This window comes from Perca fluviatilis, chromosome 2 (assembly GCF_010015445.1).
Source record: "Perca fluviatilis chromosome 2, GENO_Pfluv_1.0, whole genome shotgun sequence".
NCBI lineage: Eukaryota > Metazoa > Chordata > Actinopteri > Perciformes > Percidae > Perca > Perca fluviatilis.
The window spans coordinates 39,221,990-39,239,628 of NC_053113.1; the positions used below are offsets into that span (position 1 = coordinate 39,221,990).

The 17,639-nt window shown below is 40.4% G+C and overlaps 1 protein-coding gene across 2 annotated transcripts; it reads left to right on the top strand.

Annotated features, from left to right (window-relative positions):
• The first annotated feature begins 771 nt into the window (after positions 1 to 771).
• brca2 (BRCA2 DNA repair associated) lies at positions 772 to 17,459 on the top strand. 2 transcript variants are annotated; one of them, XM_039781207.1, is made up of 27 exons: positions 772 to 936; positions 1,280 to 1,378; positions 1,604 to 1,837; positions 2,053 to 2,116; positions 2,815 to 2,867; positions 2,963 to 2,991; positions 3,111 to 3,216; positions 3,297 to 3,352; positions 4,507 to 4,597; positions 4,757 to 5,422; positions 5,530 to 9,873; positions 10,188 to 10,286; positions 10,377 to 10,446; positions 10,532 to 11,001; positions 11,087 to 11,277; positions 11,379 to 11,566; positions 12,855 to 13,025; positions 13,397 to 13,769; positions 13,860 to 14,015; positions 14,101 to 14,248; positions 14,363 to 14,472; positions 14,563 to 14,761; positions 14,853 to 15,019; positions 15,136 to 15,274; positions 16,070 to 16,326; positions 16,691 to 16,834; positions 16,930 to 17,459. In XM_039781207.1, the coding sequence occupies exons 2-27, from the start codon at positions 1,324 to 1,326 to the stop codon at positions 17,284 to 17,286; spliced, it is 8,937 nt and encodes a 2,978-aa protein (XP_039637141.1). In that variant the 5' UTR covers positions 772 to 936; positions 1,280 to 1,323; the 3' UTR covers positions 17,287 to 17,459. The 2 variants fall into 2 exon arrangements, with proteins under 2 accessions (XP_039637141.1, XP_039637149.1); XM_039781215.1 differs by having other exon boundaries at positions 1,604 to 1,828.
• Positions 17,460 to 17,639: the final 180 nt, after the last annotated feature.

Here is a 17,639-nt window from a genome sequence, read left to right on the forward strand (position 1 = left end):
TAGTATTATTCATTATTATTATGTTAAGGAATCCTTCCCATGATAGACTGTAATAAACTAGGTCCTTACTTTATTTATACCAATGACTTTTACAGTCTATGGTTTATACTGATGTGGAATAACGTGGATGTGGTTTTGTTACTAATGAACGGTCCTGTAGGGGGTGATCATACACTGTGTTTAGGTAGAGTTCATGTCCTATGCCCATGCCCCATATACTATAGGTTAATCATTAACCTATAGCAGGGATCACCAACACGGTGCCTGCGGGCACCAGGTAGCCCCCAAGGACCACATGAGTAGCCCTCAGGCCTGTTCTAAAAATTAAAATTGAATATTTCCCACCTTGTTAAGTCATTGTTGATAATTATTGTGAGAAATTATTAACATGACCAGTGTCTTCACATAGATGAGTATCATTAATCATTAATAATCATATATAACTAAAGGCAAACTGAGCAAATTTGTTATTTCAGAAGAGTGTATCAAACTGGTAGCCCTTCGTATGACTCAATACCCATGAAGTAGCTCTCAGTTTAGAAAAGGTTGGTGACCCCTGACCTATAGTATATGGGGCACGGGCATGGGCATTGCCATGGGAATTGGAAGTGCCAAATAATGAAATATGGCATATGCCATTTCAAACAACTGAGCAAAGCTTTCCAAACTATTTGACTGTGTGGACATTCAGTTAATTAGAGGCATAAACTCCATATTTAGAAGACACAACCGTCTCCACAGGACTCTTATTTTGAAGTCGGACTTCCGGAGTTCCGGTGCGCGAGGTTTGTTTTCGAAGCAGGAGCAAACGGGATGATGACTATGTTTGACTCTTATTAAAACTTCTCTATCATCGTGGTTTTAATTATTTGTCGTCAACATTTGTCAAGAGTTTCATCACGAAATGAAAGTCAACACTTTCGTACACTTACCATGGTAAGTTAGAATAACATTAACTTCAAAGGTTAAATCTACTTTTGCCGTTCCGGTGTTTTTTTGTGAATGGGTAACCATAACGTTAGCAGTCAATGTAGCTTATGTGTATGCTTTCTAGACATTGTCAGCTAACTATAACATTCGTTAGGGCTGTGAATCAAACGTTAGCTAACGTTACTTTCTCGACAATTTGTCCTAAGCAGTTTTACTATTCAGTTACCCAACGTTGACGTAAACTAGCGTAGTGGATTAGCAGCTAACGCTAGGCTATCATTCAGCTTAAAGTGAGATAACAGTCAGATTTTTTTTAACTGATGTCATGTTGAAAACTTTGTCTTTTCAGGTGTGCCACATAACAAACTTTAGGGATTACATAAATCTACTGGAATGGATTTACCCTCAAAAAACATGTACGACACATACAAAGATGAAATCTGGAAAGGTAAGACAACAGTTGTGTCTTTGTCACAATAACTTGAACATTATACGCTGCAGGACTGTTGTAATGCATTACCAGCTGTTCCTGATATTGTGTCCTACCCTTTAAATCCAGCTGCACAATCAGAAAATGGTACGTTGTGTGCAATCACAAAAGACAAAACATTCTGTGTGTGGAGGTTGTGTAGTCATTACTGTTCTATTAATCATTTTTAATGTCCCAATTTAGAGCTGGGACCCCTGGACCCTGACTGGTTTGAGGCACTGACAGCTCAGACGTTCACTAACGAGGGAAATGTCTCTGATCAAGATGACCTGTGTGCCAACCAAGAGGGAAATTTCAAAACACCCTTTGACAGAACTGCAGTAGAAAGTCAGCTGTTTTCAACCCCCAAAGTTTTTAGACAACGGCGCGTTGTGTCTCCTGAAACTGAGGATGAGCAGTCGTTCACTGGTGAGCAAGGTAATGTATTATTAAAGTTGACCGTTTATGTATTTTTGCAGTAATCTAAATTAATTTTTCTAGCACACTACATAAACTTTTTCTAAACAGGAATATTAATGTCCGTATTGGACTTTTTAAATTCATTGTTGTAAATTGTACTTACCTACTTGTGTTTGCATTGAAAAGCTTTTTTGATGTATTTAAAGATAATGTTTCTCTGTGGTACGTCCTAGAAAAAGAAACATTGCCATGGACAGCAACACAAAGTCCATATTTGTTTCGGATGTCAAAAGAGGGGTGAGTGCTGTTTGAAAGAAAAACTATACGTTTATTAAATATTCCAAATTTGTTTTTGCATGGTTCTTATTTCAATGTTTGTAGGCATTCTAAAGGGCTGATCAGTTAAAGCGAGAAAAGAATGAATATCGATTTTATATTCAACTCTTGATGGTAAAGAATTGTTCTTTGAGAAAAGACTCCTACGTTTACAACTTAAATACATCACCATACATTGTTAATTCAGTGCTTATGGAATAGGGCTGGGCGATAGGGAGAAAATCACATATCACAATATTCTTGACCAAATACCTCGATATCGATATTGCGGCAATATTCTAGGGTTGACAATTGTTTCTTTTCGTCAGAATATCTTCACACTTAGATTTTAGATAAATAATCATCAGTAATGTGGACATAATGTCTAAGTGGGGAAAAGGCAAATAATAGAACAGCAAGAATAGTCTGGTAAGTTCAGAAAAGTACATCACTTTACTGTAATGCAGCCTTTAAAACCAGGAAAAGACAACACTTATGTCATATCATAATATTATGATATCCAAAATCCAAGACAATATCTAGTCTCATATCACGATATCGATATAATATCAATATATTGCCCATCCCTATTATGGAATTACTTTAAAGGTATTTTTTCCAAAGTTACTTGTATTGTCTCTGCTGTTGGCAGTTTTAGATGTCTATCTTGTTCTTTATAGGGTCCGAGGTGCAAAATATGGAGGTTTCCACCCTCAGAGTGAGGACAGTTTTGGTGAGCTATAGCATATCTGCATGCCTGTTTAAATTACATTTGACAAAAGGTTGAATCAACATTTGTTAATTTGTTTGCGTTTGCCACCTGTACAGATCTGCTTCATACACCACAAAAATCCCCAGTAAGTGTATTAAATCTAACAGTGATGTTATCTTCCTTTCAGCAAATGCCAGTATGTGAATGTGGAGTAATGGATTACATTAAGGTTTACCCTTTTCATATACTTTTTGAATGATACAGGTCAGCTATGCCAAGCATGTATCTGAAAGTCTCGGAGCACACATTCATTCTGATATGTCATGGACCAGTTCTCTGAATACTCCACCACCATCCACCCTGATTTTATGTAAGCAAATAACACAATTGGTTGTTTTAAAAATATCTTTATAAGAGATTTGTGAAATAATTGTCTTCTCATTTTAATAGCTAAAACAGATGAGAGTCCCTGTCCAGTGAGTCTTTCTGATGAAAAAAATTTTGTTGTGAGTACTCCATCCAGCCCAAACATACAACACATATTTCTCTCCCAATTTGTAGAATGTAGAAATAAGAGTTAAATATGTTTTGCTTCTTCTCCATTATAAAATCTGTAAAAGACAGAATATATTGACACCACAAATTCTTCACGTCATACTATGTGAAATGTCAATAGATGAGCAATCAAGGGGAAGAAAAAAAGGCAGAAGATGTGAACATTGATTTTAGTTTTTTTTTTTTATAACTCCTAATTTAATCTCCCAAGTTGCATACAAAAGTATCCCATCAAACACGCTCAGCAAAAACTTCATTATAGCATACACAGACATACAACTGCCTACCACACATTGAAAATGTTAAATAATGAAACATAGGAATTACAATGTATTTGTTTATTTAAAACAGGTAATGACATGTACAGGATACAACTTTTTCATGGGACCCTACATACATGCATATAAGCGCCTCTTTTACACTTAAATCTTTATTCCCGGGTCCATAGAAAAATGGGATTTTAAATGTGTCCATATTTTTTTAAAGATTGTTTTTTGGCATTTTAGGCCTTTATTGACAGGATAGTTAAGACAGGAGGGGGGAAAGTAAGGGGGGATGATATGCATAAAAGGGTCGCAGGTCTCAAATTATCCTGCGGTCGCTGCGTCAGGAGTGAGCCTTAGTACATGGGGCGCACGCTCAACCACGTGAGCTACCAGGGTGCCCAAAAATGTGTTCCTTTTTAAAAAAACATTTTTTAAATCAGATCAGATTTCCTTCTTATTAGTTTTGATTGAAACATGACATCCTTCAGCCACCTGGCATGAAAAGGCAATTTGGGATTATTCCAATGAAATAGTATAAGACAGCGGGCTAACAGGCAGGTACATATAGTAAGTATTCATAGACCTGGCAGTATTCTCTGGTTTTACACCAAAAAAATGCCCGTTAAAGGATTTGGTTAAATCCATGTGTTGTAAGCATCTCTCGGACACAATGGGCAGTCTTAAATTGCATGAGCCCGTGTCTACCACAGGAAGAGGAGTCATGTACTTATACTTTTTTCCGACTGTGGAAACATGCCATTACAGTAAATATGGTTAATAAGCAGGTGTGGCATTTAAAATGCTTCTGAATCTCAGTTTTTCTATCTTGTCTTTCTCAGTTGGTACGGAAGCTTTTCCCTTCTCTTTCAAATGCATCCAGAGTTGGAGTCGTGTCACCCAACAAGAATGACATACCTAATGTTCACCAAGGTACAGTGTACAATTGCGAATATCCAAGATTGTGCAGTGGCTCTAAATATAAATTACAAGACTATGCATTGCAACAGATTATCTTATTTGTGTTGCACAAGCTTTTAGATGCAAAATGCAAAATGATACTGGTACTGATTGCTGGTCTGTAATCGACAGGTGTTGTTTCCCCTGAGCCTGGTCAGAATCCAGAGTCCCACGACTCCCCCCAGAGTTCACTGAATCAGCGTGACGATGTTTGGAAACAGACGCTACCAGACGCTATTGAGGATGGAGATATACGCAGAACTGTAGCAAGTGTTCTTGATGGAGCTGAAAATGTCCTCTCTATATTTTTCACCAACAGTAGTTCAGCACTGAGAAAAGTGAAAACTGACAGAATCAAAAGAAAGCAAATCATCCTGACAAAAGAACATGACTGCAACTCTGCGGACACCTCACCAACAAGCAGCGCTGCATCCAGTGAACAGAGAACAGCTGATCAGGCGCCTGGCAGGCTTCCCTCACCCCCACCAATGAAAACTGGAGAGATTGGAATCACCCAGTGGTCTCCGCTGAGTTTATCTGAAATTTCACGTTGTACTGTGGATACTTCTTGCCATGATAAGAATCCTGTTAAACAAGTGGAAAACAATATTTTAACAGAACAACTGCGGGGTGACCCTGGCCAGCCAGTCAGGCCACCTATGAAACTCGCAGACTCTGGATTCACTAAGAAAAAGAGACAATTTATTTACACTGTTAAGACTTCAAAAACGCAGGTTCAAGGAAAAGAAACACCGTCTCGGAAGATGGACTCATCCCCAGGGATTCCAGACTTCTCTGGTAATACATTTCTCATGTATGTAAAGTGTAAAAAAAAAAATGCTGTGATACATTCAAAACCCTTTTCTACAATGACTAAACTGATCCTTTGTCATGCTTTATTTTAGGACAAGAAGTTAATGTGAAGCAGTTTAGGAAATCCCCAGATGACTGTTGCAGCAATGGGAAGAATGAGATGCAAAAACAGGGAATTCTCGCTGAAGACAATCTACCTCCCTCTTTACGAGCAAAAGTCCAGGATCTGGACATGTCGCAGCTTTGCAGAGATTTTGCTCAAGACTTCAGTCAAATGTCAGACCCCATCAAAGTGAGTAGAATAGCAGAGGATACTCCTCAAAATGGCTTCTCTCCATCAGCTTGTCTGTCAGCCTTGAAACAAGCTAAGAAGAAAGCAGTGCAAGCGAACCTTCACCTTGACTGTGATGCCGTCAGTAACAGAAGACATGTTTCTAACACTAATCAAAATAACCCCATCAATGAGGGCACGATAAGTGACAGTGGATTCCATTCAGCTGTTGTAGATGGCACTCGCGTGACTGCATCATCATTTGTTCTTCCCAGCTCAGAGATCAATGGTCAAAGTCAACAGTGGACTGGCTTTAAGACTGATATCCACAGGACCACTCCTTTCACATCTACAAATAAAGAAAACGGAGAAGCACATTTGGATGATATTTTACCAGAAGCTGAAATGCATTACAGGCTGTCCAGTGCAATCAAGGAATGCCAGACACTGGGCACCGGCAGAGAGCGTGAGTTGCACATTGAGAGCACATCAACACAACTACCTGGCAATACAAAAGGAACTGTTGATAACATTAATTGGATTCCACTTAATGGTCAAGTTCATGGCAGTCTACCAGAGAAAACTGTTTATCTTCCTTCCGTCCATGCATCAGGATTCAAAACGGCTTCAAATAAGGGTATACACATTTCCTCAGCCAACCTGGAGAGAGCCAAACGTCTCTTAGAAGAGACTGAGGAAGAAATGACTTTAAGTGACCAGCCTACCAAATGTGCACATGTTACTAAAGATGAAATGAGCATGAGTGATGGATCAGTGAAAAATCTAACCACTTATTCAAACCAACTATTTTCTTCAAGTGAAAAAAATGTGGATATCAGTTGCCAGTTAACAGCTTCACAAAAAGCTGATGTGACTGAGCTGTGCACTCTCTTGGAAGAAGCAGACAGCCAGTTTGAATTTACACAGTTTAAAACAGCAAAGCTGAAACAACACTGTCAAGATAGTGCCACCCCCCCAAAAGAAGTTGACAAAGAACTTGACCCGGATTTTCTTTCAGATATAGATTTTGATGACAGTTTTAGTTCAGAAGCTGAAAAGCACCTGGCAGTAACTGTGATGCATGGCAAAATGGCCTTAGTTTCAGATGGTAAACCAAACTGTGAAACATCCAACGTCACAAGTAAATCCACAGGTCTGTCAGTGTCGAGTGCAATGAAAAAAGAGAATTCCTCTCCTGAAGATGTGTCTTTCTCTTCAAAGCACATCTCTGAAGACAGTAGCAGTATTCTGTCAGCTGAACCCAAAAATCTTGACAGACATGGGCAGACTAAAACAAGCCACCTAGAGAACAAAAATCCTTTAATGCTTGGTGGTGTGGGATTTAAGACTGCAGGAGGAAATGTTTTGAAAGTTTCAAAAAAGTGTCTGAGCAAAGCTAGAGCTTTGTTTGCAGATTTAGAGGAGAATCGTGTGACGAGTCAAAACCCACCTGACAAACAAAATAGCAAAACTGATGCTAAAACACCGCATAAGCGCAGTGTGGATAATCACACTGGTGACCTTTTGAATCGTAAAAAGGATAATTCGAAATTCACAGGTGATACCAGAGAACGGGTTCAGAGCTGTTTTTCCAACGCGATGGAGTCTGTCTGTTCAGACCAACAACCACGCAGAGATGAAGATGCTATAAAAACGTTGAAAAACAGCATAACGGACACAGCCACGCGTCAAAGGGGGTTCCAGATGGCCAATGGGAAAGGGATTTCTATTTCAGCGAAAGCTATGCAAGTGGTAGATGCTTTCTTCGAAAATTGCGATGCTATCGGCGGTAATGCTGGCATGTCAGTAAAACCTAAAAAGAGCATACCCTTGCCTGGAAGTGTCAGTCTTAAGGAAACCCTTCCAAAAGGTAAACATGTTCAAGGGATAAAAGAAAACCTTTCTGAAGAACCAATCAATGAGATTGAAAATGTGAATGCTGGTCCAGCTGCACGCCATACAGAGGTTGTACAACATAATGTGGACAGTCACAATTTTGGTGTCAAGAGTACACTGGCTTTAACAAATGCAGCCTCTTTCTGTGATAACCCTTCTTCGACTGCAAAGGCACATTCATCTCTCTCATGCACAACATCAAAGAGTATTGGCCCCTCTGCCATCGGTGAATTGAGCAATGGTGGTGGATTTTGTTTAGCCAGTGGGAAGAAAGTATCTACGTCAGCTGATGCAATGAAAAAAGCAGAGCATCTTTTGAATGAAATTCATACACTTGATGATGCAAACAAACAACCAAAACAAAAAGGAGACGCTTTAAGAACAGGCCATCTCAACAATCAAATTCAGGTTCCACCATCTAAAAATGGTAGCTTTCAGATGGCCAGTGGCAAACGAGTGGCCATTTCATCTGCAGCTCTCAAGAAAGCAAAATTGTTGAGTGAATGTGATCAAGTTGAGGATAAAATCTGTGTAAAACCAACAGATTCCAAGGCGGTTCCTGGTCCGCTATCCAGGAATAGTGGATTTCTTGCAGCCAGTGGTAAGCCAGTAGCATTTTCATCCGAGGCCCTTCAGAAGGCAAAAGATCTCTTCAGTGACATCAGCTTGAGTGCAGAGATCCCAGCTGTTCCAGACACAAGGAACAGTGACAAGAAACAAGTCAATGCTGACAATACAGAGAAAAAACATTGTGGTTTCACAACTGCAGGGGGGGCAAAAGTCCATGTGTCACAGAAAAATCTGTTGAAAGCAAAAAACCTTTTGGAAGAATTTGACGATGGTTCTATTTCAGCAAAAGCAATGCAAGAAGCAGATGCTTTCTTCAAGGACTGTGACATTATGGATGATAACGATGCTATGTCAGTAAAACATGAGAAAAGTATAGCATCTGTGAGCGGAAGTGGCATTGGGAAGAAAAACCTTTCACAATTAAAAAAAGGTCACAAGGTGTCAATACAAATGTCTGAAGAGCCTGGAGGTGGGCGTACTGAGTTAGAAAATGTGAACGTGGGATTAGTTGTAAACCATGAAAGGATGCTGCATCCTGATGATGTGGAGATTCACAAAGGTGTTGTTAAGAACACATTGGATTCTACCAAAGCACCTTCTTTACATGGAAACTCAACTTTGATGAACGAGCCACTTTCTCTCCGGTTGTGCACAACATCAATTGGTTCCTCAGCCAACCATGAATTGAGCAAAGGTGGTGGGTTCTCTACAGCCAGTGGGAAGAAAGTATCTGTTTCAGATGATGCAATGACAAAAGCAAAGTCTCTATTGAATGAAAGTGCTACATTTGAGGACGCAAACAAACAACTGAAACACAAAGAAGACCTCTTTCCAACACGGAACGGTGGATTTCAGATGGCCAGTGGCAAAGGAGTTACGATTTCATCTGCAGCTCTCAAGAAAGCAAAAACTCTTCTAAGTGAATGTGATAAAGCTGAGGATAAAATCTGTGTAAAACCAACAGATTCCAAGATGGCAGTCCCTGGTCCACAATCCCGGAATAGTGGATTTCTTGCAGCCAGTGGTAAGCCAGTAGCATTTTCATCCGAGGCCCTCCAGAAGGCAAAAGATCTCTTCAGTGACATCAGCTTGAGTGCAGAGATCCCAGCTGTTCCAGACACAAGGAACAGTGACAAGAAACCAGTCAATGCTGACAATACAGAGAAAAAACATTGTGGTTTCACAACTGCAGGGGGGGCAAAAGTCCATGTGTCACAGAAAAATCTGTTGAAAGCAAAAAACCTTTTGACAGAATTGGCCGATGGGGAGTGTCATTCAAACTCCTACTCAACAAGCCCACATGACACCCATAAGTCAGATCTATCAAAAGTGAAAGATGTGAAAAGAACTTTGAATTGTAATCTCAGCCCTGAAGAGGAAATGTCAAGTGTGCTGGACTGTGAAATAAATCAGACAAGCAGCAGCGAGGGATCTAATGTCAAAAGGCCACAAGAGTCTTCAGTTGTAAACTTTCAGTCACTTAACCTAAGTGGCTGCACTGAAACCCAGCAGAGGTTTATCGCCCAGGAAGCTCTGGACTGCACTAATGCTTTGTTAGAGGATGAAAGTTTAGCTGGCCAAAGTCTCTCAATGACTTTAGAAAATGTGCCACTGCAAGAAAACCCCAAATCCAGCCACAGATCTGTAGAGGAACAAAAAGGAACCGGGAAAAGATCAGTCGAGGACCCAGATGTGACTGGTAAGTGCTTGTGTTACTACTCATAAATGTAATAGTATCATGTGTTTTTTGTTAATGCACAGATTGTTTCAGAGTTTTCAGATTGTTTTGAATCCGAATTATTTGAAGAACAATATTACATAGGCCAACGTCTTGACCAATTTAGCTTCATTGGATATTCTAAGTTAAAAAGATTGTTTCCATATTGCAAATAAACCATTATTTTGATTAACTAAATGCTTGTATATTACTAACCTTAAGCTGTGCCTCTCATCTGTTACAAACATGGCTATTAACCATTAACTGTTGCCTTACTGTTTTTTGGAATATTGTAGGTCAGCCTCCCCTGAAAAGAAGATTACTGGAAGAATTCGACAGAACTGTCGATGGCCCAAGATGTTCAACCCTCCATCCGGAAAAAAGTTTTCCAAATGGTAAATCACCAGCACAAGTTAGCAAAAGAATACATCATACATGTATTTGTATTATAAATTAAATAACTTGTTTTAAAAATGTTTTTTAAGATATAATGAAAGACAGGAGGGTTTTCAAGTACAGTGTCTCTCTCCATCCAAACATCACGAGGCCACACAGGTAAGTTGCCTGTGAATTGTTGGCCAGGTTTTCAAAAGGCTGACACATGTTATCAGCTCTTGTAATGTATTTTTTTGTCTAACAGGAATGGAAAGAATTATGTGGAAACCACATTGCAAAAGACAAAACCAACACAACAATCAACCCCAGAAGACAGCAGATCAGCACATTCCAAGATGCCAGTGTTTGTTCCTCCATTCCTCAAGGATGCAAAGACAGAGAGTCACAAGAATACAGTGCTTAAGGACATCACAAAAACACCTACTTCATTTGTTCCTCCATTCAAAAAGCAAATGACTATTGTCCAAGAGAGCTCCTCTAAACCCCAGGGGGAAACACCCTTTAACAGCAACACTTATGTACCGCCCACTAAAAAAACACAAAGCAATACAGATGTAACTGGTAATAAAAGCAAAGAAGACATTCAGACGGCGGCCTCGACTGACACTACAAATGATAATCCGCTGAATAATCAAAACTCTCCTGTTAGCTGTGGATCCGAGGACTCTGCTGCAGAGGCATCCCGTGTGGAGGACACTGTGTCCACAAGCCAAGGTGCGCTAACCTTTTTGGTCAGTATGATACACTGTCCATACTCTGCATAACATAGGTCAAATAATGATGTGGTTATGGTCTACAGACATGTTTCAGGATCTTCATAACGTAGAGCTGGCACGAGATATGCAAGACATGAGGATCAGGAAAAAGAAGCGCCAGACCATTCGACCTTTGCCGGGAAGTTTGTTTCTAACCAAAACCTCAGGAGTGTCGAGGATACCATTAAAAGCTGCAGTAAATGGAAAGCCTCCTGCAAGATACAGCCAAAAACAGGCAAGGCCAGCACTGGTTTGTCAGTCAACTTTATTGTATTTGGTTAAAAATGAGATCACATTAAAACGGCTTTTTGACATGTTCTTGTTTTTGTTTTTCAGCTGTATGGACATGGAGTTCATCAGCATGTCTATGAGATCACCAGTGAGACGGCAGAATCTTTTCGCTTCAATTTACAGCAGTTCCTCAAACAGGAATCCTTTATAGACGGCGGTGGTGTTCAGCTTGCTGATGGAGGATTACTGATCCCCAGCAATGATGGGACTGCAGGGAAAGAAGAGTTTCATAGGTAATATTTAATTTAGTTTAGTTTGAAGATAAATTGTGTAAACATTTCTCCCATCTAGTGGTGAAATTGTATATGACAACCAACTGAATATTACTTTCTAGCCCCTCCCATTCCGAGCGCATTTTAACTCCTGCGGTTGCCGTGTGGCAAGATTAACATGGCTTCCAGTGTATCAGTGCTATCGATCCTCCATCTTCAACAGGCTTTCAAATCTGCCGACAGTCGCGAGTAATCTCCCGGCTGGCATTCGTCACAGTGCCACTGAGTGTAAAAGCACGAAAGGTGGAGGCATGTCCCTCTTTGGCTAATGTATTTTAAAGATGGAGGCGCAACATGGCTGCCGCCATTCGAGCGAGTCGCTCGTTTGTATTCTGAATGATTCTGAATGGCAGATTCTACGCTTTTGAGATTACTCTGATTAGTTGGTGGAATTAATTACAAATAAATGAGCACATATTTGTGAAAGAAGTTTTTTTTTTTTTTTTTTCTTTTTTAACTAAGAATCAACTCAAAACATTACACAATGGAGCTTTAAAGCGCCCATATTATGCTCATTTTCAGGTTCATAACTGTATTTTAAGGTTGTACCAGAATAGGTTTACATGGTTTAATTTTCAAAAAACACCATATTGTTGTTGTACTGCACAGCTCTTTCTCACTGCTGCAGATCCTCTTTTCACCTGGTTTCTGTTTTAGCTACAGAGTGAGACCTCTTTTCATCTTCTTCTTCTGTACTATCTTTGATTGCACTCGCACATGCGCAGTAGCTCAGATGTAGAGCATGTCAGCTAGCTAACTCTAGAGACAGTAAAAGAGAGCCTGTTTCTCCAACTTTGGTTAGTTACAAGGCAGGATTAGCTGGGAGACTTCTAAATGAGGGCGCACATGTAAGTAGTTCTTTTGTAGATTATGGTGAACTTGTGTGTGTTGTAGCAGTGCTTTGCTATTGAGAACGAGGTAGCATGCTAGCGTTAGCATTAGTGTTAGCATGCTAATGCTACGAGCTAACGGTTGTGGTTAGCCAGCTCGTTTCGGTTTGTTGTGACGTCACAAGCCGGGCCGATTTTGAACAGCTCACCAGGAGACTGAAGGCAGGACACATTCAGAAACCGTATCTCACTCAAAACAGCATGGATGGATTTTTCATAATTTTTTCATAATATGGGCACTTTAAAACAGGCTTTGTAATGTTGAACCTATTCTAGTGTTTGAGAAACCAGGTGTATCTTGGTATCTCCAAATGCAGGCTGCCTGTACTGAATATCATCTTGTTCTACACTCTCCACAGAGCATTATGTGACACCCCAGGGGTGGACCCTAAACTGATCAGTGAGGGGTGGGTGTACAATCACTACCGATGGATTGTATGGAAGCAGGCCTCCATGGAAAGATCATTTCCAGAAACAATGGGCAGCCTCTGTCTCACCCCAGAGCAGGTCCTCCTACAACTCAAGTACAGGTACTTAAGATTCTAGCTTATTTTAGTTCAATGTTTTCCTGTTGACACCCACACACATCTTGTTGCAAAATGTGTGTAAATATATTCCTGAACCAACTATTGTATTACACATCGACCACTGCCATTTTGTTCATGATTTTAAGGCTTGATGTAATTACACTTTATAGCATTTAGTCAAAAGAAATGAGAAGAAATATATATTGTTTACTAATGAATTACGCTTTTTGGCTAATTATATCAGGCACAGTGAATGTATTACATAACATATATTTTAATTAAACTTACACTGTAGTTTATGTGAAATAAAACGTCTGTTTAAGTTTTAAATGTAATTTTATTTAGCATTTATTTTAAATTTTTATGTGAATCAGATATGATGTAGAGGTGGACCACAGCCGCAGGCCGGCTCTGAGAAAGATCATGGAAAAGGACGACACATCAGCCAAAACCCTGGTCCTCTGTGTATGCGGGGTCGTCTCCAGGGGCCACTCCCCAAACAGACAGAGTTTCAGTGACACTAAGACTCCACAAGGTGCTGATGCCAAGGTTGAAAACCCTTCTGCAGTGGTCTGGCTGACAGATGGATGGTACACCATTAAAGCCCAGCTGGATGAACCTTTGACTGCCATGCTTAACAAAGGTCGAGTGGCTGTCGGTGGGAAGTTGATCATCCATGGAGCTCAGCTGGTGGGATCTCAAGATGCTTGCTCCCCTCTGGAGGCACCTGAATCTCTCATGTTAAAGGTACTTTAAGGGGACGACGGCTCAAGTTATTCTATCTTTCCACAAGACAACTAAGTAACAACACGGCTAACTAATTGTTTATGTGTTTAGATTTGCGCCAATAGCAGCAGACCTACACGATGGGATGCTAAGCTGGGATTTCACAGGGATCCACGGCCATTCCTGCTTCCTGTCTCCTGTTTGTACAGCAGCGGAGGACCAGTAGGATGTGTGGACATTATCATTCTGAGAAGCTACCCCATCCAGGTGTGTTTAGTCTTGCATTGCTGTATTGTTTCTGTTCTGTTCATGTTATGGTCTCTTTTGACTGAATGCTTGTCACATTTTCCAGTGGATGGAGAGGAAACCAGACGGAGGCGTAGTGTTCCGTTCTGTTCGTGCAGAAGAGAAGGAGGCGAGACGATACAACAGCATTAAACAAAAAGCTATGGAGATCCTATATGCCAAAATTCAAGCTGAATTTGAAAAGGAGGACAAAAGTAGGAATCTTGTTTTAGCAGATAGATAGATAGATAGATAGATAGATAGATACTTTATTCATCCCCAGGGAAATTTTTAAATGGGATACCTTTTAACAAAATTGTAATTTTCAGGTACTAAACCTCAACATAGAAGACGGACAATCACCCGTCAGGAGATTTCAAGTCTTCAAGATGGAGAAGAGCTCTATGAAGCAGTGGGGAATGACCCAGCTTACCTTGAGGTGATAAGAAATTTGCTTTACAGATCGTTTACTTCATTTCTCCTATGAATAAAGTTTTAATTGCACGTCCGTTTCACTTGCGTGTCCAAGGCTCATTTGAGTGAAGAGCAGTTGGAGACTCTGCGTGCCTACCGGTGTTCTCTGATGGAGAAGAAGCAGGCTGTACTGCAGGATCGCTACCGGCGGGCTTTAGAAAGTGCAGAGGACAGCGAAGGCATCTGTCCCAAGCGAGAGGTTACACCTGTGTGGAGACTCTGCGTTGCTGACTCCATGGACCAACCAGGCAGTGGTGTGTCTTTATTTTTATAAATGTACTATGGTTACTTTAATGTATATTATATTGTGTTTTCAAATGATGTTTATTTTTATTTATTTTTAAGTTTACCAGTTGAATCTTTGGCGACCTTCCTCGGAGCTTCAGTCTTTAGTGAAGGAAGGCTGTCGATACAAAGTCTATAACCTCACCACTTCGGATGGAAAGAAACATGGTTGTAGCACAACAGTTCAGCTGACTGGGACAAAGAAATCCCAGTTTCAGGACCTACAGGTACTGTAGAAACTAACTATCTTGAGCACACTCAGTGGGCATATGGAGTTGTAGATCCATTATTGCTGAAGTCAGATTGATGATGTATAATACCTTATATTTGTTTTATCATTCAGGCTTCTCAGGAATTGTTAGCAACACATTTTCAACCGAGGGTCTCTACCCGTTTTGTGGATCTTCAAAACCCAGAATTCCAGCCGCTGTGTGGAGAAATTGATCTCACAGGATATGTCATCAGTATCGTAGATGGCCAGGGTAAGAGCATCTTTTTTCTTAAAGTGCTCATATTCTGCTTTTTGACTTTTCCCCTTTCCTTTATTGTGTTATATATCTTTTTTTGTGCATGTTATAGGTTTACAAAGTGAAAAAGCCCAAAGTCCACCCCAAAGGGACTTACCATCTCCAACAGAAAACACTGTTCACAAACTGCTCCAAACAGCTCTGTTGTAGTCCAGCCTTTACTTCAGAGACAAATGTGGTCACTTTGGAACACACGTTATAATGCTCGCCTAGCTGCTAGCGTGGCACGCCCTCATACTCTGCTTCTGACTGGCTAGTAGTCCTTACCTAGGTACTGTCAGGGCATGCCCTCATACTCTGCTTCTGACTGGCTAGTAGTCCTTACCTAGGTACTGTCAGGGCATGCCCTCATACTCTGCTTCTGACTGGCTAGTAGTCCTTACCTAGGTACTGTCAGAGCACGCCCTCATACTCTGCTTCTGACTGGCTAGTAGTCCTTAACTAGCTATTGTCAGGGCTCGCCCTCATACTCTGCTTCTGACTGGCTAGTAGTCCTTACCTAGCTACTGCACATGAGCAACTCCCAACAAAGATGGAACAGAAGTGCGATGTCTGCAACGTGCAGTACAACAAAATATTATATTTATAAAATATTATAAATAAAACCATGTAAACCTATTCTGATATAACCTCTAAATACAATTATGAACCTGAAAATGAGCATAATATGAGCACTTTAACTGTTTCTGCCTTAACTGTATTGTTACGGTAAAATGTTATAGTAATGATTGTTGGTGCTTTTGAACACAGGTTTCTCTCCTGCATTTTATTTGACCGATGGGAAACTGAACTTTGTTAAAGTGCGCTGTTTCAGCAGCTTTGCTCAGGCTGGCTTAGAAGATTTGGTAAAACCACATGTGCTCTTGGCTCTGAGCAACCTGCAGCTGAGAGGTCAGTCCACATCTCCCACTCCCGTTGTGTACGCTGGAGATCTGACCCTCTTCTCAACAAACCCCAAGGAAGTACATCTACAGGAATCCCTCAGCCAACTCAAAAACCTGATCCAGGTACAAAACTTTAGTCAATCTTGCCTCTCATATTGATGTCTGACAAGTATTTTACACCTTGTCTTTATTGCACACTTGTCACACACTTGAAAAGAAACTAATTTACTTTAAACAGCATTCCATAAAACATATATGCAGAACTGCACAGACATGACACATACAGTATAATGGTTCAGTATGAGTGCCATATGTATTTAATCGACTAATGATCAGATGAAGATTGTTTAAAAGGATTTACTGTTGACCTGACCTGAACCACGTAGAGCTTTCTCATCTTACTTTTCTGCATCTTTTGGTTTGGATACAATAAAATGTTGCAAACTATGAAAATGGCATAACTATCCTTTTCATCCTGTGTCTTCAGGGTCAGGAGAACTTCCTTCCAATGGCTGAGGAGAAGTTTTCACATTTAGTCAATTCTGATGGCCTAAAGTCCATCTCCTCTCCAGCGCTGCAAACACGAACCCCAGCTTCTGCGACGGTCAGAAGACAAGACACAAAAACAAGTGTGAGTTTATGTACTCGCCGTTCAAAGCATTTGCTCTCATGACCATTTTTTATTGATTTTAAAAAAAAAAACTGAATATGTGTCATTTTATGCAGGTGACCCCTCAGCAGCCAGTCAGAAGCCTTGGAGCATTCACGCCGGTCAGTAAGAAACCTCCCACAGCAAACTGTTTGTCAGAGAAAGACCCTATCAGCCTGAAGAGGAAGAGAGCTCTGGACTATCTGTCTCGCATCCCGTCTCCACCACCTCTCTCCCATCTGGGCTCAGTGGCGTCTCCATGTATAAATAAGACCTTCAACCCCCCTCGGAGGTCTGGGACACCTAGCACTTTAAAAACTGTACAGACTCCAGCTTGCAAACCCGTCAATTCTCCCATGGAGGATGATTGGGTGAATGACGAGGAACTGGCTATGATTGATACTCAGGCATTGCGTGTTGGTGATTTACTGTAGGTACATAAGACTGTAACTTTTAACTGTAAAAAAACAAAAACAAAAAAAAACTGTACAAATGAGTGAATGTAAAGGCTGTGTATGGCACATATTCTGTGGTTGTTTTGTGGTCTCACTGGACCCATTAAAGAAGTGAAATCACTTCACATTAGTAAAATCATGTAATCACTTTATACTTTCTACATTCTTTAGTCTACTTTTTTGTCTGTAAAATTCAGTAAGACACATTTAGAATTGCATTCCTGCAGTTTAGCTCCATGATCCGCTATATATGTTTGAGGACAAATAACAAGGCTTACCGGGAGTCAACTGTCACACCTGTACATAGTGACATATTGTATGTCGTTTTTGTT

Bases quoted from the DNA above. Each gene is read 5' to 3' on its own strand.
- brca2 (XM_039781207.1), top strand. From the start codon at position 1,324: ATGGATTTACCCTCAAAAAACATGTACGACACATACAAAGATGAAATC. The intron at 14,473-14,562 runs GTGATAAGAAAT...TGCGTGTCCAAG, and splicing joins ATGACCCAGCTTACCTTGAG to GCTCATTTGAGTGAAGAGCA. The intron at 16,327-16,690 runs GTACAAAACTTT...CTGTGTCTTCAG, and splicing joins AACTCAAAAACCTGATCCAG to GGTCAGGAGAACTTCCTTCC.